We start from the raw sequence: 24,158 nt of genomic DNA on the forward strand, positions 1-24,158 counted from the left end.
GTATTACTAAACATCCTGCCTGAGTTTCATGTCACATGACCAAGGTCAAAGGTCATTTAGGGTCAATGAACTTAGACCATGTTGGGGGAATCAACATCAAAATCTTAACCTAAGGTTAAGTTTTTGAAATGTCATCATAACTTAGAAAATATATGGACCTAGTTCATGAAACTTATACATAAGGTTAATCAAGTATCACTGAACATCCTGCATGAGTTTCACATCACATGACCAAGGTCAAAGGTCATTTAGGGTCAATGAACTTTGGCCGAATTGGGGGTATCTGTTGAATTACCATCATAACTTTGAAAGTTTATGGATCTGATTCATGAAACTTGGACATAATAGTAATCAAGTATTACTGAACATCCTGTGCAAGTTTCAGGTCACATGATCAAGGTCAAAGGTCATTTAGGGTCAATGAACTTTGGCCAAATTGGGGTATTTGTTGAATTACAGCCATAAATTTGAAAGTGTGTTGGTCTAGTTCATAAAACTTGGACATAATAGTAATCAAGTATCACTGAACATCCTGTGCGAGTTTCAGGTCACATGATCAAGTCAAAGGTCATGTAAGGTCAAAGAACTTTGGCCACGTTGGGGGTATTTGTTGAATTGCCATCATATCTCTATAAGTGTATTGGTCTAGTTCATAAAACGTGGAAATAAGAGTAACCAAGTATCACTGAACATCTTGTGCGAGTTATAGTAGTTTTCAAAATCAGCACTGCTGCTATATTGAATCGCGTGATGCAGGTGAGACGGCCAGAGGCATTCCACTTGTTAAAATAGATATGTACTATAAAAATTCTTTTCTATCAGGGTACAGGTTTTTTTGTGAATTTTGTCTGCTCCAGCATATCAGCAGGATGTTATATTTACCACTTCAGGTTATTACATGAGCATCATTGGTCATGTTGATATGAAAACGTTTGTATTGTCAGAATTGCAAAATTAGTGAAACATAAAACTATATCTTGTAGCTTGAAATTTTGACTTACGGCTGGGACGACAAGGCCTTGTATCTACTTTTTTAAATTACTTTTTGTTTGTTTTCATTACTACATAAACTATCAAGTGATAAACTGTCCATCTCCCAGGAAGATTATCCTATTGGATATAGTTTAATGGCAGGCTCTCAATACTTTAATCTTTTTTTAAGATACAATGTTTTTTCATCCCAGCAGCATTATACAGTTGACTCTTGGCTAATTGTATATATGTATTTCTTATTTATGATGTCTTATTATTATCATTATTCTATTCTTGTTTCTTCCTCAGTATCTATGTGAATGGTAAAGAGCAAGCTGAGGTATCTTTGAATGAGATGGAAAGATTATCTCAATGTGAATACACTCTTGATGATCTAGTGGAAGAAGAAACATTTGATGTCTACATCAAGGTATAGTCTACCTTTATATTTGGGCATGTTTTACAAGAGTATTAAGTAAAGAATTATTTGCAGTCTATTGTAAATTTGTGAATGATGATAGCTCAACTTTAGCAAATGAATTTAATGTTTATTTTGCAAGAAGCAGTTCAACAATCATTTCCAAGACTTATGATTGATTTTGATATTTACTTATGATTGATTTTAATTGAATTAAATTGAATTTGAATCAAAAGTCATTGCAACTTCTTAACTTAAAATGTTCTCTTAGTTTGTATACTCTTTGAGAAAAACACATTTCCATTTGATAACATTTTCTATGCCTTTGAAGAATATACAAGATGACACCACCCCCACCCCTTAAGTCAAGGATGTATAAGTGTGGAATACAAAGCAAACAACCACTTCAAATCCTCTTTTGATCCCTCATTGTTACTGGGAGATGCTCTTCAAACATGATTTTGACAATGCACAATGATAGTTTGATATAATTTTATGAATTGTTAGAATAATTTAGTAAGTGAAAGCATTTTTGATTAATTGTTTGTATTTTCATACTTATTGAATGATTTTGTCTATATTGAGAGAAATAATCTCATTTATTTACATTTCTGTCTCATTCAATCGATGTGCTGGAAACATAGGCATGTTCTGGTTCAAAGTCTCAGTCCTTGGACCACTCCTCAAACAAGGTTGTGTGTAGAACTATGAGTGGGGGGAGCAATCAGCTGTCAATTAGAGCCAAGACTCCACCCACCTCACCATTATTACGCCTTGAGGGGATGCACCCTGGAGGAATTGATGTCATGTGGGAGCGGCTTGAGCAGGAAGAGGGCACTAACCTTACGGTCAGTCTTCTAAAATGTAATATTTGTATCTATACACCATAGATTTCTTGTATTAAGAAATTCAATTCATTGTTGATTTCTTTTTATCTCATTCTGAATAATAACACACTGTTTACAATGATGTCATCATATTTGCTCTCGAATAGATTTTGTTGAAGATAAATTTTTCAAGGCTGTGTAAGTGATATGGTGAAAGAGTTGTGTGTATCTCTTTAAAATATTTTCAATGTATCGGTATGGTGTACATGGCTCTTCGTATTTCAGAATGGTCTTGATATTTTTTTCATCTCTTGCTTTATCCTCAGGAAATGGATTTTAGTGTTGCAAGATTAAACCTCACTAGTGCTGATGTGAAATATGCTCCAAGGGCAATGTAATTCAGTTAACTCACAAGCATTCTTAACATTGTCAACTCTGAGATTATATTTTCAGAAGTGTTAAAAGTTATTCACAACTATACATGAGCAGGTGTCTCTAAATCGACTGACATGGGTCTGAGACGATGTTAGTGTACAAGTACTGAAGGGTAAAGTCCTCATTACCATTCAGACAGGATATATAACCATTGCTCCTATGTAGTTAACTTTCAAGCATTCATGCTTCCTAAAGCTATCTGGTAGAATAATTCATACTTTTTTTCCAACACTACACAGGGTTATCTTGTCTTGAAAGATGGTATTCCATATGGATCATTGATGAATGTGGATGTGACTCGGTGCACCGTGGGACGCATCAAGCCTGGAGTTACCGTTGAGCTTCAAATCATGGCTGTCTCTGATGATATTCTAGAACCAGGAGGTATGTCATTCTATTTATACATTTTTAAAAGCTGTTCATCTTGACTGGTTAATTATTTTGTTAACATTGATGGTCAACTTCCATCCCACAGCACCATGTGTTAGGTATCATGCCTATTCCAGGCAGTTAGAAGTCTAAAGTAAGTAATAAGAGTTCTAAAATAAATTTGTTTTATTCTGCATATTTACTTTATTAGATTTAGAGATTGAACAAGCTTCAATAATATAAAGGTTTTTTTGTAACACTGAGGGACAGCAATGTAATCAAACACAGGAATTCTGTTAGTTTTTTAATGAAATTCTTTGAGATTAAATGCCATATATTCTAACCAACTGGAATTTGAAATTGGCCAATACACCTACTTTGTATGGATTTATCAATTATTTTATAATGCATATTAAAATAGATCAATGAATGAGATATCATTATTTTAAATAAAATACCCTTTCTTGTGAAAAATGAGTAATAGTATTGATGTTGTCATTGTCATCTTGATTATTTTCACTGTAGGAGAAGACTTGTTGAGGCAGTACCCGACCTGTGAGCCAGGCCCCTCCCTGAAAGTGCAGTTTACAGGTCTATTGACCCCACCAAGTAAAGTATGGACTGAGCTTGTCACTGGACATTCAATGCTTGTAGTCTGGCATAGGGGTAAGAACTCTCTGCATAGATTTTCAAAGTTGTAATCTGTATCTTCTACGTTCCAATGAAATGCTGTACGTGTACTGGGAATAGTAAGCTCTGTAACACTACATATATTGTGAATTCTGCATTTTACCATACATTTTCTGTCGTAATGAATTCCATAACTATTGAATTAAAACAATAAACTCACCTCTTCAAAAAAACGATTCAAATTCTAACAGTATATATCAATTTGTTTCTATGTTTAGGTAAGAAATCCAACAAGGATCATTTCACTGACCCTGATGCTTTTATGGTGAGATGGTGGAAAGTGGGAAAGGGAGAGCCCAATATGCTTACCATGGAAACACAGGGTAAGTACAAATACTAGATATAGAATTAAAATGATACTATTAGTTACACCCTGCTTGTTCACGTAAAATATCTATGTTCTGGTTCCATATTCCATGACGCCAGAGGCCGAATGGAATATAGAACCAGAACATAGATATTTCCCGTATTTCGTTAGAACAAGCAGGGTGTAACAATTTTATCTCTTTAAGTGTATCCTTATATTATTGCAGAATAGGGGAAATGAATAGAATAGAACTGAAAAAAATGAAAAACCCTGCATTTTGAGAGTAATTATGGAAAGAAAGTCATTCGTGACATCACAAAGATCACAGTAAAAAGAATGCCCAATTTGGCATTGAAATTGATGCGCAGCGCGATGCTTGAACACACACGCAATACGGGCTCATATTACATGGTTGAAATCAGCACTGGGCATGCATGTGCTTAGCAATGAAAACAAAATTAAAACAACAACAGCCACACACCAAACAGGTAATACAGGCTTATATTACCTGTTTGATCTTTGTGACCAAGTAAAATAGGTAAATACAGGTTTGTGTACAAACAAATCAACCAATCAGATAACAGAATTCATGAGAAACATGGCCCACTAAGAGATAAAATAAATAAACCCCTCTCTGCTAACCCTTATTTGTCAATAAACCCTCCTGAAACTAAAGGAAGTTGACAGTTTAGCATTGCACTAATAATAATAATAATCCATATTTTATTGTTTGAAATAGAAATCAGAAATAAAAATCCTCAGAAAATTAATGTTTCCCAATTGATCGTTGGCCTTGCAGCCACTGATCAGCACCAGATTGCTCTATCCCTTTAATCATTGAACGTCAAACAAGGTAGCAGCCACTCCCATCTTTTAACTTTTTTTGGTCTGACTTGGTCGGGGCTTGAACTTGTGACCTGGTTGTAAGGCAGAAGCTCTACCAACTGAGCCAACACACCTTATTGAATCTTTTCTTATTGTTGCATAACTCTGTCCGTATTGAATGTATATTGAAGAACGTGGGGGCATCGTGGTCTAGTGGTTACGACTCTCAAATCCCAGCCATGGCATGTTTTCCATCAGCAAGAAATTTACCAACAATGTGCTGCACCCGACCCATGTTAGGTGAATGGGTACCCAGTAGTATTCTTTGAATGCTTACGCGCCTATATCGCAGCTCAGCTATAGCCGGGTAAATAATATACAAAGTATCAAGCACAGTAGAGTATATGCAATTGTAGTAGCTGTGCTATATATAATGCATCATATTATCCTTATTTTAACTACATATATATCATAAAGATGAGATTGTCAACGTATCATACTCAACTTGTTCTGTTTTTTTTTTACCATGATTCCCTATTACGTTTCAGAGGACAATCTCCATATTGAAGAATTAGAGCCAGGATCAACGTACTCTATTGTGGTAGAAGCAAGGAAATGGGATACACATTATGACGAAGATGGTAAGATTTATTTATCATCTTTATCTTTTTAGGTAATGTTTTTCAAGTCTGAATTTCAGATTCATATAGTTGGTCTATTTGTAGGCAATTGTAAGTAAACCCTTTGAAATTGTAAGTTTGATATTATTTTCAGAAATTTGTTTTAATGTCTCTTCATTACTCCCAATTTTTGCTTAATTGAAAGCCAAAATATAACATTATACTATGAAATGAAAATGCTATATGGAAAACATTACTTCATAAATCTTAATATTGATATTATTTGTAACATAGTGATGTACAGTATGATGTTCCACTGTAATTTAAGTCCAATGTATAATTTGTTTAATTTAGTGATTTGACATTTGTAAAGCCCATAGAGAATATTCACTGATTGTTATGCACTCTATAAATTTCAAGTAATATTATTATTATTTATTAAACAGAAAACATGTGTTAATTCATGATTACTGCAATCATACAAGTGATTTCTGTTTAAACCAATGAATCCATCATTCCATATCAGATGCAGATATGTTAGGTGAGGATGCGCCCGGACAAACTTACCTGGTGACTGCAGCATCCAAGCTAATCACTGCCAAGACAGCTCGACCTCCTGACCCACCATCTGACCTCAAGGTGACCTCTACTGGACCTAAGACACTGGAGGTTAGGTGGACAACAGCAAGGGAACACGGCAGTGAAATTCTTGGTATGATGGAGTGATTGTTGTTTTATTATGTATTTACTCCTTTTCTCATGGGTCTAATAGTTTATAAAAATAATTCGCCTCACAATCATGCTACTACATGTATGCAAAGTCAAGTCTGCCATAAACTTACTTTTTGCATCTTTTTATCAAAATCTAATTGGAGTCTTTTCAAAGTGTAGGTAGATTTTTCCTTTGTGCAGCTTATTGAATGCTGATAATCTTGTTAGAATTCTATTATTCAATCTCATAGCTATGTATTGATTCTATCATGCAATGTTCTTTCTACAAACTCTCTGAGGGCAGTCAAGCCTTATGTGCTAATATTATGTGTCATTCAAAATTGCAGGACTCAGATTATATGTGACACTTGCCGAGGACACAGATGATACAACCACAATAAAATGCATAGATCTTCTTCCTGATGCAACTGGAGCCAAAGTGACAGACCTCGAGCAAGGCAAAGACTATGTCCTCCACCTCCTCACAATCACTGATGACTTCTTTGATCAGCTTCCATCATCACATTCGTTACGCAAGGAGCGTGATCTGCCAAGAATTTGGGCCGATGTTGAGAAGGAGGTGGAGTCTCCCTGGCTGCCGTATGTTGCCATTGGTGCAAGGACACATGGGAATACCCCTCCCACGGGGCTGGTGTGTACAGACACTGGGAACGACTGGATAGGGGTGGGATGGCGGCCACCAAGCTGGGGTGGATTCTTTGTCGAAAGTTCCACGGTGGAGTGGGAAGACATCAGTGGGGATGGGAATGTCCCAGAAGACTTGCAAGAGGGTAGCGTGGAGGTTGGACCCAAGAAGACTCACACCAAGCTACATAACCTTGCCCCTGGGAGAACATACGAGATACAGGTCAAAGCTTATATGAAACATGATCCTTCAACAAATTCCAAACCCAAACAAAGCAGTGCCAAGAAGAATGCCAGGATGAACATGATTCTTGAATCTGATCCAATCTCAGTGAGACTACCTTGCCATGTCTCTCCACCCAACTTGAGAATAGCAGGATTTAGCTCATATCACCTTGATCTTAGATGGAACAAACCTCAACTTTTAGTACAACCTGGATCTCTTGGTGAGTAAACTAGATCTCTTATGAATTGAAAATGTGATTGTGCTGTCACAATTGTGTGTTAGGTAATTGAAGTTTTCTGAGTCCAAGTAGAGTATGGAAGAAGCTGCATGAATAGTAGCAGTATAAGTAGAAGTTTTAGTAGTAGAGGTGGTCATGGAATACTTTTGCATTGCAATAATTGTTCATCTAGTTGTGTTATTTGTGAGATGTTGATAGATGGATGATTTAATTAGCAAGTTCAGCAAAGATTGAAAATATAGCTACATTTTGTAATTTATAACAACTTTCAAACACTCTTTTATTCAAAGAATAAAGTAGCATGATAGTATGAATCCCCATTGGGCTTGATTCTGTTATGTACATGATGTGTAATTGACTAAAACTATTAGCATCTTATTGGATTAATTTCTATTTGTTTCATTATGTATCAGTATAACTTTTTTATCATTGTCATCTTAAACCAGCTCATGAATATTCCATTGCATTTCATTTCCAGACCCTGATAACCAGCCCCTTTTGAGACCTGTGAAACTCACACTCCTTGGTTATCGTTTAGTTGTGGAAGGCAGTGCCCCCATCTTTCTCTCATCTGACACTACCCGCTACACTCTTACCCAGATAAAAGGGGGAAGAACACTGAAGGTTCATCTTGTTGCTGTGACGACCCCTAAGAAAGTGACGATGCAAGGATTGAAGAGGAAAGAGCAAAATAAAGATGTGACCATCGAGAAAAGGACTGCATCTATTCTCAAGAGCATCGGTGACAATAAGGACGAGACTGCCTCAAGGACGCTGTATGTAACGGTTCCCAAAAGCCAATCTGGGAATATTGTGTCTTGTACGTGCACATACAAGCATGAGAGGAAAACCTTTAGAGACAATGAAGATGATGACGGAGAGAAGCAAGACAAGGAACAGCTTGGTTACATCAATGTACAGTGGAGTCTCCTCGACTGTGGGAATGCGGAAGAACAGGGAATTCTGGGATACGATGTGAGCTGGATGTGCGATGTTGATGGCAAAGAGCATGTGGCTAATGTGTCGAAGTTCAAAACCAGTCATGAGATACCAGTCTTCAATTTAGGGTAATTGATCTCGTGATATTACCATTTGTGTGCTTCTCAAATTTCTTATAAGAAGTTCACTATGATGTTGCCTCTAGATTACAATGTGATTTCCTATCTACTTTAGCTTTCAACCTCGTTAAATCAAGCCACAAAGACATAAATCTGCATAGAGCCTAAGCATCATCTATGCAATTTATGAGAATTTATATAATACGCATACATTTTATTATGATGTTTGAGACTAATCATGTGTGTCATTCTTTTTTTTTTTGCCCAGATGTATGTATGACATCAGTGTCCAACCTGTAAAAGACGAAGACATCTGGCAAGATTTGAATAGTCCCAGTATCCTTTGTGAGATTCCAGGATCACCGGCCCCACCAACGCTCTACTGCGTTTCTATGACAACCTCTGAATTCATCTTGGAATGGACAGAGCCAAGAACCTTTGGTGATGTTGGAGTCAGGGGATATCAGGTAATAGATTTGATTGTTTGATGATATGGATTTATTAAAATCAGGATTTGGTGATATCAATCTTGCTTTGCAGTTTGGGTAGTAACTTAAATAACCAGAATGAAGAGGGGATATAAAGCTTTTGTATGGTATTTCCTGAGTATTCATCATGCAGATATGCATGTAAGCATGTAGGTATGCAATATTGTTGTTGTTGACTGTTACTGCTTCTGCTGCTGTTTTAGTAGTCATGTTCAACATTATAATCATCATCACCATTATTATCAAGTGGTTTGATTAGAAAAATATATATCCTACATTTATTGAATTGGTTTTGTTCACCTTTCAAAAATGTTTCATTTTCTTTGTATGTGTTTTTAATGCCTCTGTATTTCCTACTATTCTATGCATTTATTCTACAAGTAATTAATATGTTTCATCTGAAGACCATTCTTATAATTATTTTGTTCATAGCTGTTTTGTGAAAGAATTTTTTTCACTTGCTATTCCCTTACCACCTTCACTCAATTTATATTAAAACATATATTTGTTCATATCTCTCTTATGATATTGTTTGCTTAGGTGTATATGAATGGAAGGCAGATTGGTCAAGTCCTCAGTTCAAGTCACTTTAAAGCAGCAGTGCCATGCAGACCTAATAGGTATATTAATCATTGTATTCTGCTCCAAGCTTTATATTTTACATAATGATCATCCACTGCAAAACCATCATTATGTTGGCAGGAAAGGTTCTCTGCAAATAGCCAAAACAAGAGGTTTCTCTTTTAAAGTCAGTAGCAAGAAATTTTGCTTATCTGCAAAAATCTCTTGTCTCAATACTGACTTCGTTCCATTATTCTATTTTGTATTTTTCTAAGATGAGCCCATTAAACAATTGTCTTACAAATAATTGACTGCATAGCAGAGAGCTACGTATATTATGCCCTGACATTTGATATTCTGATAAAGAAATATGCAGGGATTTTTATTGGTGTAGATCTCAACCAAAATAACTTTTTCATGTAAATTTCTAAAATATAACCACTAAAACATATATCGTCCACACCATACAGTTTTAGTACACATGTTTACATTGTGTAGTAGTGAATGGGAACAGTGACTGATAGTACTTTTGTGGGGATTTACCAAACATTAATAAATTCTTTTAATCCACTTTGATCATTAGGATTTACCTACTTGGTATTTGTGCCCTGAGTGATGATCCAAACTACCGTGACTCTGCCCATGACCAAAACCTACGAGTTTGCACCCCTGATACCGACTCCGCCCCTCCGCACAGCAAAGGAGTGTCCCTTCTTGAGTCTCTTACTGAATCCCAACACCAGCAGAGTAGAGGTCGTAGGAGTAGGAAAGCATCCACTTCAAAGCTTGTTCCAGAAGACATTGAGTTAAAGCTGGCATCTGTTACCTCTCATACGATTGGGATATGCTGGGATTTCCTTCGCTCAGGTAACCATCCATGCAATATCTTATCTTACTGCTCTCTTTCACTTAGGCTGGGTAATGGACAGGTGTCTCTGATATTGCAATGACCTTTCCATTCCAATGTGACATCTGTAAAACAAAGTTTAGTGATTGATTATACTGTTGATTTGTATGCTTGATTGCACATAAACATCAATATAATCAAGTGTACAATCAAATGTATGATCAGTTGCTAAGCCTTGTGTCATGGCTCCCTTGAAGTGTTTCCGTTTATATATTTTTTCCTTGATTTTTTTTCTTTTATTTTTTTTCTTTAATTTTAAATTGAATGATTCCACATTATCTCATGAGAATGTAAGACTCAATAGGGCTGTGACCTTTTCAAGAACTCCACTTTAAATGATGGCGATTGTTCAGCATATAATTTTGTTAATCTGATTATTATTACAATTTTGCCTTTTAAATGTTGCTTTAAATAACAATATCAAAGCATCTATGATTCATTGTATGTTTGTTATATAAAAGAAACTTGTTGCATCATATATAAATCTGTTCAAATCAATTCAGATACTAAAAGAAATGCTGTTCAGTCTACCAATTTCTCTGTCGATATAATAACAGTTAATCTTTTAAAATTAATTTTATCGTTTTGTCCTATAGAGAGTATAAGCAAGGTACAGAGATTACAAGTTAACTGGAGCAGTGTAGCCAAACCAAAGGTAATCTTTATGAAATTTACTTTTCACAGTAATTAATGTTTTGAGATGTTAAACAACATGAAAAACTTTGTCTGATTTAGTATCTAGGTGACAATATTTTCAGTAGTATGATTTTATTGAACAGAAATTCATCTTTCTGCACCTGAATAAATAGAATGATATTAAACAGTGTACAAAAAAATGGAAACTTAGACATGAGTTATATTCAATAAAAGTGAACTAAACTTTAATATTGATAACATGATATTGTTAAAGCCTTTTCCAAATACACACTTTGTTGTTAGATGAAATTGTAAAGTGTCATTGTTTTTTTTTTCTTTTTTTGCTGTATAAGATTTGTTTTTATATTTTCACAGACAATGTTTATATATTCAAATTTGTATTCATTTTTCTTCTCAAGCAAATTGAGACCCTCTTGAGTCCAACAGCTACGGCTTTCACCATCAAGAACTGTAACCCTGGAACCAATCACTTCATTACCATCATAGGCCTTGACAAAGATGATCATAAGGTGTGTCGTTCCAAGCAACTTATAGTACAGACAACATCACAGATAAGCACACCACAGCTTTATGTCAGGTGAGTATTCCCATCCTGTGTGGATTCATTGATGGGTTTTGGGTCTGTAGATATGAAAGAAGAATACCAGAATAAATTTGTGAAACCTTTTTTTTAGAATTTAGTGTGTGATCTGAATTTATGATAACAAAATTATGAGCTTTTCTGTTCTGTGCCTGTTGTAGTGCAAGAAAGTCATGATAAAATACTCCTACTGCAAAACAGTATTCATATTGGGGTCATATAAGAAATATAACAAGAATTCTCTGAAAGGTTAGGGCCAAACATTTATGACCGATTTATTGTTGGTTCCATAAACATTGTTCAGTGTAGATTACAACTTCTTTTAGCGGAAATTTAGTGATTTTGGTTATAAATGGAAAAAATTAAATCTCATATTTGGCACATGTATTTATGTTCAATTTGTGTTACTTTTCAAATTACTTTGAAAACAATACCCTTTTTGTGGCAGTGCTTCAAAACTGTATTCTAATTCAATTACATTCAGCTCAACATCCTTCAAAGGGATCACACTGAAGTGGGAGAAACCACAAGCTTTTGGAGGAGCAAAGATATCTGGATACAGACTGAAGATCAATGGTCAACAGACAGCAACACTGACTTCCAATACAACCACATACACCTACAAACATGGAAAGATGTGTCAGATGTATGCTTTCAGTCTACAGGTAATGATCATATTACCCTAGTCATTTCTTAGTGGTGAATATAAATGTACTGATGCTGCCTTTTTATTTATAGGAAGAATGGAGGGGTTAAGAAATACATGTACAAACAATTCTGTGTTATGGCAAAATATTAATTTACAAAAAATATCAGTTTTTCAAAATCTGTCAATAGTTTGTATACAAAATCAAAGAAAAGCCAAATTGGTTAAACTAGTCTCATTCTCAATTTTTGTCATATCAAAATTCATATTCTTCCCCACATGGAAGTATAAAAATTGTATTTATATTTTACCAAGATATTAGGATTCATGAAACAAATGTTTGTTCATTTCTGTTAAATCTAATTTAGTATATTATGATGATTTAAAATCATTGTCAATAGTTCAATAAAACTTCATTTATCTTTCATTGAATTCCATAAGGCTACATGCAGCAGCCCTCATCTTAATAGTGCATTTTCTGACCCTGTCGAAGTGGCCTGGCCAGGGGTCATTGTCCCTGACCCTCAGAGAATGGCAACTACAAAGGTCAACTCACTCATTGTCGGCTGGTCGGAACCCGAGCTGCTAGGTGGGGCAGAGATCAAACACTACAAGGTAGCATACAAATTTTGATAATTCTAGATAGAGCTGAATTCATCCATGTTCAGATCAAGAATGGTTTATTACATGTAGCAATGAAAAAAATATGTCAAGAGGTGCATCTGTTCTTAAATGCTCTAAAAATGTTGGAAAGCACTTTATTTGGGGGAACAGTTTTTTTAAATCAATAACTTTTCCAATAGACTGAATTTTGCTTGTTTTTTAATTAACCTCTTCTCTTGCTATAATAAATTAATTTGAAATATGTGGTAACTGTTTTTCTTTTATGTTCTAGCTTTAGGAATACATCTTTGAATATAAGCACAATCAAAACAATTTGTCAGGTATCAATGCCTTTTTTTAAAGTTCTCTTGCTATTTATCAAAAAATTGTTGCTTGTAGATTACTTTAATATACATATTGAATATTGTAATGAGTCAGTGAAATTCAGAACATGATTTGATGAAAGAAATTGAAATGTTCATGAGCTCTCTTTGTATGATGTCTGTATTTTGTCATTTCAGGTATTGTTAATGACTGACCAACCTACCCATTACAAGCACTCTCACTATCAGAACCACCCCCTCAAGACCAGCTCCGCCCTCCCACCAGGTACCAACTCCACTGAGTTCACTGGCCTCCTGGCCCATGTCACCTACTCTATCTACCTTGATGTCTACTTGGAAGGGCTAGTGAAACCGATCCGATCCAAGCCATTGATGGCTGAGGTAGCCCGAAGACCACCAGCTCCTCAGTTAAGGATGAGTGTAGTAGGGGCGGAGGAGAGGAAGCAGTTAGATGATGATGCTTGTGGAATGATGGAGGATAGAGACAGGTGGGTTATTCAATGTATTTTTATTTTGATCAGTGGTTATTGAAAGGTTGTTAAGATTGGCGATATGTGTTTGGATGGGACATCTACAAAAATTGCTTTCTGGATTCTTCGCTATTCAATTTTATAGATATATTATACATGTATATTTTTTTCTCTTGTGACCATGCTTGTTGCTTCAGAAATCATGGATTAGAATTTTGCAAATAGTTAAAGTATTTTTTCTTAGGTTGAAACTCTGTCTTTTAATGTCCTCAATCTTTTACTCTTTTTCATCTCACCTACCACCTTCCCTTCTCTTTCTCCTTCTCTATTTTCTATGTTATCCCTCACACAATATCGACATCCTCCACTTCCTCTATCACTCACTTTTTCCTTCCAGTCTATCTCTCTTATCTCCTTCGCATTCTCTCTATGTTCTTAATTCCATTTATACAAATCTATTTGATGACCTTCATGACTCACACACATTACATGAATGATAATTGTATCATTGAATTATTGACGTTTTTTATAGATTGCTTCAAGAGTTATTCAGTCTTGAACATGATCTTGAGGAGAACTTTCTTGTTGATGTCCAATACCAAGATGATTTATTAGCCAGGGTAAGCCTGAAAACTATTATTCATCCTAATTGTACTATACAGTGGTTGCAGTGCATATTCATGCAATGATATCATATATCCATTGTAGTATGAGATCTGTTTAACTACTGCAAGAAAAAACTGTCTTAAAGGCTGGTTGACTTTTTGGTAGTTTTGTTTGATATATCAAGCTCAAATAAAAAACTGTTTTCAAGGGAAACAGAAAATACTTGTTTTTATTGACAAATATATCTTTACAGACCGGTGATCACTGAAGCAGACCCAAGTATATACATTGTTGTTTGTCTTTTATTAAGCTTCTATCATTGGTGATGTCAATAGTTTGGAAGAAAATAGTAATTTGAAAATAACAACACCTGTTCTTTATTTTTCTGTCAATTGCTGTTCATGATAGAGCTTCAAAGATGTGACTGTACAGTTTGTACAGACATCCCCTGTCCATTTATTTGTAAAAATCTGATGAAATTAATGATAATTTTATTTTATTTTAGGTATCTGAGGTTTCATCATTCCTGGCTGAAATTGAGACTAGTCTGGATAACTGTTTGGAAAGGATGAAAGAGTATACAGGTATTCTAGGGTTGTTGTTTTTTTCTTACTGAAAGAATCCAATAAATTAATACATTTAAAAGTTAGAAAATTTTGGTATCTGTTCACCTTGAAATTTATTTCTATGGAGAAAGATGAATATGAAGTAAGAAGTAGTAAAATCACGAAGAAATGTCTGTATTTTCATTCTCAGATTGATGATACATTGAGAAGCTAGTTTAATTACTGTATTTCATGGCATTCTTTTGAACTTTTGTGATTTTATGAACCTGGAAATAAAGAGATGAAAGAATGAATTTACATCAGAAGGGGACAAAAATGAGGAAGTATGTGTTAAAGAAAACCCTGGAAATCACAGAAAAGAGTAATTGACTTTTAAAAATAGGAATAAATGCAATGTGGCAAATTTCAACCTAACAATTTCTCTGCCATTGTTTAGAATGTCCATCTCGATCAAACAAATGAAATGAAGTTCTGTTTTCTCCCATTTTCAGGAACCATTAGTATAGCGCTGTCCTGGGACTCTGTACCTGATGATGGTGATGCTGTGGTATCAGGTTATAAGGTGTTAGTCAATGGAGAACAGTATGGATTCGTCCTACATTCTCAAGTCTGTGAAACCGAGATAAAGGTATGTATATATATGTACTTTGGAAGGAGTAGTACAATTAGAAGAGAAATAGTGTTAGCTATTGTAGATTTTTCTTTAAATGGCAATATCAGACATTAACACTTGCTTATGTGCTATTTATATAAAATGCTCATAATTATATCATATTTATCATTCAGTTAAGTGCCTATAAAGGTACCCATAGACTCAACCTGGTTGCCATGACAGATCATCCTGTTGGACACAGTGACCTGTCAGAGGTCGTCACCGTGGATACCAGCCCATACCGTCCATTCGTTGCTTACTGTCTCAACAGTGTCCACAAGCAAGGAGTCAAGTAAGCCAAGTTCTTTAAAAAACAGTTTTTTATAATAATTTTATTTAGAGTAGCAATGCTACACAAGAAGTGAATATTATGTAGACACAGTAGTTGGAACATTTCCTCAGAAATTATGGGTCCTATTCTGTTCTTGGATTTAGAAATGTAACATTCATGGTTTGAATATTTGGTTCAACTCTTCAATATTATGCTTTTTGTTTATATCTACAACCAGTTCATCTACTGACCATTGGGTATAATTGCCACTTAAACCATTTACCATTTTCTCTAATTTTTAGCTGGGATATACTCCTTTGTCTAATATCAGCCGGCTAACACCACTTATTCAATTCAATTTTTTATTTCATTGCCATGCAAACATAATACAGAGTAATATAATTCAGATACAGATTAACAGATTGACATTTTAAAGAAAGCAATATGATAAAATAAAGCATATGGATATGGAAATGAGGGGAATCCACTAACGAATGCTTGTTAAGTGTGGGTCCCTCTTGAACTTTTAAATGAACCAAATTTTCATTTGACAAAGTTCAAAAAGGTAAGTTTACAAATTGAAATTAGACAATCTTGTTTGAGATTAAATAACAATTAGGCCAATTGAGTATTACTTCAAGTGATGTGTGGACCAAGTTAGTAGTAGATCAAGTGGGTTAAGCCATGATTGTCTTAGACCAAATGAATACAAACCAATCCATGATGCTGCTTGTTGACAGAAATCATTTATCCAGAGTCTGGCCCAGACTCTCATTTTCCTAGACTCCATTAGCATCTAATAGCAGTCAGATTAAATAAACCACTATCTCTGATGCTATCCACAGGTATCCCAATACAGGATGCTGTTCATTTCAAGAGACGCTTCATCCCGAGACACACCCAGACTTCTCTCACCTTCCTAGCCTTCACCAGCATCTCCCTACCCGGCGGGTCCCTGCACCTTCCGTCACTGTCTTTGACCAGAGCCAGGGAACCTACAGGCTCCTTGTACCTTCCAAGCTGTCTAACAAGAAGCCAATTGTCATCTTGTTCTGGACACACTGGTAAGGAAGGAAAATGTGTATCCCATCAGTCATCTTCAAAGCTCCCAAGACATCAATTTCAAAATGGGGGATCGAGCATTAAGCCCCAAGTTCTTTGCTTTGAAGCAATGATTCTTGCAATTTGTCCTTCAAAGTAACATTATAAATCCTCTTAAGTTCTGAAAAATTGGTATGCATAATATGTTTTCTCAATTTACCGTGCACAATTCTTAGATTTTGATGAGAAAGGTTGGGTATAATGATATGTAATATCAATGAATTATGAAGAATATGGTTTTGACAATGAATTGTATGTAGAACTAAGCATTGTGAATAATATATCAAGTTGTATTTTATGACAGAGAAGCAAATTTTATCACTGGTTATTGTTGAAATCTAAGTTTGTTTTTTTCATATTTCACATACTTTTTGTTGTTGTTTTTTCTTGATTCTAGGTGTTTGGCATCACAAGCAATAATGGAACATTTTATGAATTATGCCAAAAGGAGATCAAACAAGGTAAGATATACTCCGCTTATAGATATTCTCTAATACAATTATGTTGGTCAATCACAACGAACATGAATGATTGTAATAAAAATAGTAGGCAGATTTTATTGTTTTATTGTTAAAATAGAATTATAAATCACCTTGCTTCAGAATACAATCAATACTTCTCTAATGACAATCACTCTTTTATGCAGAGGACTCATTTCTTTTTTGGTCCAAACATTTTTGTACGTTCAGTTATAAAATTAGCTTAAATTAAAAGATTTGTTCTTCAAATGATGTTTTACAAATCCTTATTCACAGCTGGTGTGTATTGGTATGTGTTGTGAGAGTGCAGAGGATACTGACACCCATCGTGATACCATGAACAGACTCCTTACTGGTCGGGGATGGAAGAAGGATGGATCCCTTCAACATTGCTGCTGCTGCTCAGAGATTGAAGCAGATGGAACCAAGATGGTTGCTAACAGATCACTCAACACTGGCCATTCACTAGTGCAGTTTGGTAAGTCATACAGTAATATTCATTGGACATGACTTGGGTTACTCAATACTGACCATTCACTCGTACGGTTTGGTAGTTCATACAGTAATATTAATTTGGACATATCTTAGGTTGCTAATATATCACTTAGTACTGGTCGTTTACTAGTACAGTTCGTAGATTATAGTACAGTTTGGTATGTTATACAGTAGTATTATGTTGACTAACATTAATCCTTAAAGGTGTTTCAGATACACATGACTTCAAAATGAATAAAGTATGGTTGTTGGTATAACATATTTACCATGAACACATTTTCAGTACAAAGTGTATGAAATGCCAGGATTTAAGTGAAATTATAAAGGAGATACAGTCATACTTAGTGAAAAAAAAAATCCAGAGACAACAGGTACTTGTATTGAAAAGTTTGTTACTTTCTGAATAGCTTCATAAAGAATATCCTCACTTGATTTTAAGTGTAAGAGTTTGTTTGCATTTGGATCGTATTAGGGGTGTAAAATAGTTAAAATATTAGAGGGAGGAATGAAGACACAACTGATATTTGTGTCAGTATGTTATACACAGCAGTCATATAAAGTGTTTATCATCTTTTATATGAAACAAAGTGGCCCAAATCATGCAATTGGTAGTTTTTATCATTTCTATAAGTTATTCCGTGTTTTGACATTGTTAGGCACAAGCATTTATCATTAGAGAAGAATACTAATTGATTCTGATGATTTTTACACGTTTACACAAGACAGATTCATCCATATGCTTTGTTTCTAAATCTTGACCTTCTGTTTAGCTACTGAGAAGAAGAGCTCAGATGCTTTATCAGCTATCAGTGATCATGTTCCAGAGTTATTTGGTGTCATGGCTGTCCCGACAGTAATTGTTATCCACCCAGAAGGTATGTTTTTCCTTCCTTTTCTGTCCCATTAAAATTCTGATATTCCTATAATTTCAGATTTGTTTTCTTATTTCTTTAGCTATATTGTCTTGATTTGGTATTTTGTGATTTTCTAGTAGAAAAAGAAATACAGAAATCACTATACTGATATCCAAAGACCATCTGGATTTGTTTTGTGATGTGTGTGATTTACATTTCAAAAGCTGTGTGATTAAGCCTTTTTGAGTACCATCTATTGGATATGTGTTTTGAATAATATCCAACACAATTTTATGTCTTGTTCTTTGTGCTCTGCCAATGGTCTTAGCCTGGTTTAACAGACTGAAGGTATATCATCAGATCATGCTCTTTCCCTTTTTTTCATCTGTCTTCCTCTTACTCATACAAAAATCATGTCTTCTTTCAGTAAAGGCATAATTTTACATCTTGGTCTACATCTCCCCCTTTCTGCCGTTCATTCACCCCACCTGTGTGTCTCACAGATGTCACATCATATTTTAGCATGGTGTATAATCTATCCCTTTAATTATGTATGAAATTATGTTCATATTCTTTGGTCATTGTTTTATGCTAGGTTACTTGGGATGGAAGGGTTGCTTTGCTGTAACAGATCGATCTGCATTTATCTCTGCCCTTGACTCTGGTATTATCAACATGCTAAGATCTAACCCATCTAATTTTACTAGTCTAACCTTGTCGGAATCAGCCAGTTTTTCAGGTAAGAAAAGGATATATATACCATCAACAATCTTTGGTGTCTGGTGTCTGCTCAAATTCTTTTCAGATGAATAAATTTGGACTCTGATGGGAAATATTGATAGTAAAAAAAAATCTTCAATTGATGAGCATATCATAATTGACATCTATTAGAAAAGAAAGAATGTAGAATGCAGCAAAATAAGATTGTTTCATGCTTTTTTATCATCAAAAAGATGTCCACCATAGAAAGAGAACCTTCTCCCTAGTCTTACCCTGCTCAGTCACTTTACGTTCCCCTTCCAAACTCCAAAATTTCTCTTCTTTTTGCCTCCTCATAGGTATGAAGCAATCTGTTTCATACCTATGGTTCCTTGTCAAGAAAAGGTCCTGCAAGAAGAATAAGTTGTTGTAGATAAGATTTCTATATGATACCAGCTTTTTATTGTTTTAATATATCATAATATATTAATCCATGGACCTTATACTCCAATCAACTATAGATAATGCATCACAGGAGAGTCCACGCCCACCAACACCTGGAGGTCTTCACAAGAAACAAGGTTCTGCATGGAATGGAGGACCCGGATCAAGTCAAGCATCTGGCACAATAGGTGATGCTAGGTTTGGGTTGGGAGCTGCGAAACCAAGGACCCCATCTATAGTCAGTCCTCAGCTGAGACACTTTGTCCTGAAGAAAAAGCAGAAGCCAGAACCTGAGGAAAAGAATTTAATAAGTATTGACACAAGACCTTATTCTGCCAATGTGAAGACTGGCAAGGGTAAGGTCAGACCCAATTCATCTGTGACAATTTAAGAGTTGAAGATGGAGTATCAAAGGTGATCAGTATAGACACCAGTCATTACCCTGCTGATGTAAAGATGTGCTTGGACAAAATGCGGCTTAATTCATCTGTAACAATCTTAGTCTGAAGAAGAACCAGTAGGGGGGATTTGATAAGTCTTGACAGAGCAGACACAGCACTTTGAATGAAAGTGTTGACATTTGATTGAGACCGTATTCATCTGACAATCAAAGTCGACATCAGACCTTGAACAACGTCGACACCTGCGGCCGGTTTCATAAAGAGTTACTATTGTAACTTTGCCATTATGGCAACTACCATGGTAATGGGGCTTAGCAGCCCATCACAGACAAGGTTTCCATGGGAGTTAGAGTAATGTCAAATGTGCAATAGTTGTACTCTGCAAGTGTAAAGACAAACAAGTACATGGTGATTCCTAATTCATCTTTGATAATCTAAGAACAGGGGATTGTTTTACAATGAGTTTTTTAAGTTTGAATTTAAGTCATGATTTAGTACTGCACCCACGATATTTTACACATGGTCTCATTGAATAATATGCAATAGCGCACATCCTCAGAGCATGAGCTTTCCAATGCCAGGATGCATCTTATAACATACGCAACTCAAAATTTAAGCACGAACTTTAGTCATACTTAAATTTTTTTTAACGACCCCAGAACATGAAAAGCATTGATCCCAGGCACTGTTCATAGGTGAATTGATGCAATATGAATGTTGGGTCATACATCCTCAATAAATCGATTTGTTTTGATCTTTTTCATCCATATTATGAAAAAAATTAAATAGCCTGTATTATGAAGTGCTTTGTCTTGTAAAAGACAAGTAATCTCAGTGCATCCAGACATCAAGTGAAAAAGGATTAAGTTCATGGTAAATAGACTTGAGATTCTGCTTTATGTGGAATGGTAGCTACAGCTTTTCATACAGGGTCAGAAATAATCGCTGAAATGTAAGTTTATTAATGAAAATTGCAAGTAGTTACAAGGAGAATTTAATTTTTGTTATGGTATGTTGGATCTTTACTGTTTCCATGACTCTTTCAAGTTTGAATGAGATTTTATTTGACCATTGAAGGATTACATGGTAAACTTGAATACTTATCACCTAGCTATAAAGAGCATAACATTTTTGCTTCATTCAATTTTAAATGGATACCTCCACATCAGACCACCTGGCCATAAGGGCCAGTAGTATTCCCTTCTTTGTTTTCTTCTTACTGTCTTTATGTACGGGTTTGACTGGCTTAACTAATGCTGCTTTTACACTTGGACAAATTTCGGTTTCCACATTGGAATTGGCACAATTCGACCGTGCCGATTCGTGACAATGCAGCTAGGGCACGAAGTGTGTCAATGATTTTTGCTGGAGTCCGGACTATTTCATGTCATATTCAAGAAAGGCTTACTATAATAATAAGTATGAAGTAGTTGTGACCTTGTCGTGGGGTTGTCATGAACTTGTCGTGAAATATGTGCCGCTCGTGCCATTGTCCGCATTGGCCCGACTTGGCCTGGCAAAGTTGCACACAGTTCATGAATAGTTCACGACAATCGTCCCTGACATTTGTTGTGGCAAATTTTTTTAAAGTAAAAAATTTTGGCACAACAATTCAAGCATTGTTCCACACTCGCCCGCATACTTCATGACATGGAACTACGTGGCACAGTTCAATGCGCATACTACCGTTTAAGTAAAAAAAAATTGACACATCACAAATCCCCAATTAAAGAGAAAATATTTCATGAGCAGATAAGTATTATATATGACCTGAAGGAGTATCTTTTCCCAAATAATTTGATACCATATTTATGTGGTATGTGGTAATGCTTGGATAGTCAAGAGGTATTTTTTGCTGTGATGTAAAGTTTGATTTGTGCCAAAGTAAGGCATGGCTGCAATAAATGAATCCAGAGGCCAATGGTGTTATAATCCTCCATGAATTAGTAAACATATTTGCAAACCCCCATTTTTCAATGAAATTAATTTGACAGTTCATACTAAACAGTGTTTATTAAACAAGTTTAATGTTTATTATTGAAAAGGTGTTTTGCAAAGGATTTTAATGCAACCTTTGTGGGAATATGACATTGGCATCTGGATTCATTAATTGGAGTCATGCCTTACTTTGGCGCAAGTCAAAATTTACATCACTGCAAAGAATACCTACTAATTATCCAAGCTTGAAGACATGCAACATGAATATATGGTATCAAATTATTTGGGAGAAGATACTCTTTCCAGTCATATATAATGATCATTATAAGGGATTTGTGAGGTGTCAAATCTTTTTTACTCACACGGTAGTCGTAAACAACTTGGAGCCAAAAATCATACAAGTGTCATTTTAGCATATGATATGAACATTCCATAGACAAGCTGCATTTTCTTTACCTCATATACAATATTTTATATGCTGAATACATATTATTATTAACCGTATCAGACATCTGAGCAGGGCAACTTTAATACATTATTGCTTGCTTATGACTGTGATCAAATGGTCGGTCAATTAGTTTCCAATTGTTTATCCACGGACCCAATTTATTGCCCGCTCAGGAAAGTCAATGAGAAAATGCGTGGAAATGTATAGCGGGCAATAAGGCTGAGCTAACATCCGGATGGATAATAATTATATTGGATGGCTTTTTTTTCATGAAATACCAGAAATATTCCACTTGTTAGGGGCAATATTCCACTCATCTGCGATTTGTGGAACATTTGCCCAAACTCTTGGAATATGTCTGGTATTCCATTCTGAGCCATCCAATATAATATACTAAGCTTTATTAGCTATATCAAAGTAGTAAATTTTACAATATTTATTATATTATACAGTGTATATCAGAATAAAGGTCATCTATTTTTAAAGGGCTAATATGAAAGAATTATTCGAATTTACCAGGATTTGTATCTGAGTATCTGATGTCTTAAGCATCAATTAGTTGAGTCATAAATGATGTAAGACGTACAAGTAGGGAATTAATAAAAATACTGGAAAGTTGCTATTTCTTAAATAGGTAAATCCAAAAAATGATATTCTATTATTTTTTAGTATTAGCTCTCGAAAATTGCATTACTTTTTGGTACACATTGTATGTACAACTGCTACAATATACAGTTCTGTTTTATGTAACAGTTCAGATGATTTACAATCAATGTTAGATTTCTATCTGTGATATAAAACCTAATCAAGTTAATGTATTCAAAATTCAATTAGCTGTATAGTTTAAATTCCTGAAATGATGATATTATAATGTAAATTTTATATGAATATTTGATAGGGTATTATGATATTGTATTTGCTGGATATAAGAATTAATTTGCATTTCAAAGAAATGTGTATGTATGTATAGCATCAAAATAATTAAATGAAAGATTTGAAATAGTTGATATATTTGTATGAATTGGTTCTTTAAAATAGTTTTGATCAAAAAGCTTGTAATATCATCAAGATATGTGATTTGTTGATACATCGTGTACAGTAAAAATCTTATGGTCTTTGTAAATTCTGCTTACATTTTTGCATGTTTGAAATATATCAGGTTTATGAATGTGTGACAATTTAAAGCAAAAGCTTTTTATGATATGGTTTTTTAGATTGGATTGAATCTTAAATTGTGCTTGAAGTTAAATGTATATGCAATTTCCATTTTTACCCCATAAGCCTTGATGTGAATAATCAATTATACTCAAATAATTTGACATTAATTTTCACACAATTTATGAAATGAAAACTGGTACAGTGTAGTGAATACTGTTTGAAACAAAACCATTAAAAGTAATTTGTGTGTTAAAGTAAGATATTGGACAAAGATTTTTTCTAAGCTACCAAAGTATCAGGAATTCAAGCATTTTATGGTGATTGCTTAAAGAAAAAGTGACTCAATTGCTCCCAGTGACCACAGAAAAAGTGTAGTAAACTCTAATCTATGCCAATCTGACCTTTTTTTTATCTTGAGGGTTCATGATAAGCAGTATGTATGATAGGCC

General features: G+C 34.9%; 1 protein-coding gene across 2 annotated transcripts in view; it reads left to right on the forward strand.

Moving 5' to 3' along the window:
• Positions 1-22,979, forward strand: part of LOC129257055 (uncharacterized) — a 56,677-nt gene extending 33,698 nt beyond the window's left edge. For both annotated transcript variants that reach the window (XM_054895284.2, XM_064097336.1), the window contains exons 35-61: positions 1,282-1,402; positions 2,035-2,238; positions 2,892-3,036; positions 3,547-3,687; positions 3,930-4,034; positions 5,392-5,484; positions 5,990-6,175; positions 6,522-7,265; positions 7,762-8,350; positions 8,610-8,808; positions 9,370-9,449; positions 9,974-10,257; positions 10,894-10,952; positions 11,353-11,531; positions 12,019-12,199; positions 12,622-12,795; positions 13,305-13,615; positions 14,130-14,217; positions 14,709-14,787; positions 15,261-15,397; positions 15,556-15,713; positions 16,538-16,756; positions 17,191-17,254; positions 17,549-17,750; positions 18,538-18,642; positions 19,217-19,360; positions 19,842-22,979. In XM_054895284.2, the coding sequence (XP_054751259.2) occupies positions 1,282-1,402; positions 2,035-2,238; positions 2,892-3,036; positions 3,547-3,687; positions 3,930-4,034; positions 5,392-5,484; positions 5,990-6,175; positions 6,522-7,265; positions 7,762-8,350; positions 8,610-8,808; positions 9,370-9,449; positions 9,974-10,257; positions 10,894-10,952; positions 11,353-11,531; positions 12,019-12,199; positions 12,622-12,795; positions 13,305-13,615; positions 14,130-14,217; positions 14,709-14,787; positions 15,261-15,397; positions 15,556-15,713; positions 16,538-16,756; positions 17,191-17,254; positions 17,549-17,750; positions 18,538-18,642; positions 19,217-19,360; positions 19,842-20,155 (5,305 nt within the window). In that variant the 3' untranslated portion in view covers positions 20,156-22,979. The remainder of the gene's footprint in view (positions 1-1,281; positions 1,403-2,034; positions 2,239-2,891; positions 3,037-3,546; positions 3,688-3,929; positions 4,035-5,391; positions 5,485-5,989; positions 6,176-6,521; positions 7,266-7,761; positions 8,351-8,609; positions 8,809-9,369; positions 9,450-9,973; positions 10,258-10,893; positions 10,953-11,352; positions 11,532-12,018; positions 12,200-12,621; positions 12,796-13,304; positions 13,616-14,129; positions 14,218-14,708; positions 14,788-15,260; positions 15,398-15,555; positions 15,714-16,537; positions 16,757-17,190; positions 17,255-17,548; positions 17,751-18,537; positions 18,643-19,216; positions 19,361-19,841) is intronic.
• The last annotated feature ends 1,179 nt before the right edge of the window (positions 22,980-24,158 follow it).

This window comes from Lytechinus pictus, chromosome 3 (assembly GCF_037042905.1).
Source record: "Lytechinus pictus isolate F3 Inbred chromosome 3, Lp3.0, whole genome shotgun sequence".
NCBI classification, from domain to species: domain Eukaryota; kingdom Metazoa; phylum Echinodermata; class Echinoidea; order Temnopleuroida; family Toxopneustidae; genus Lytechinus; species Lytechinus pictus.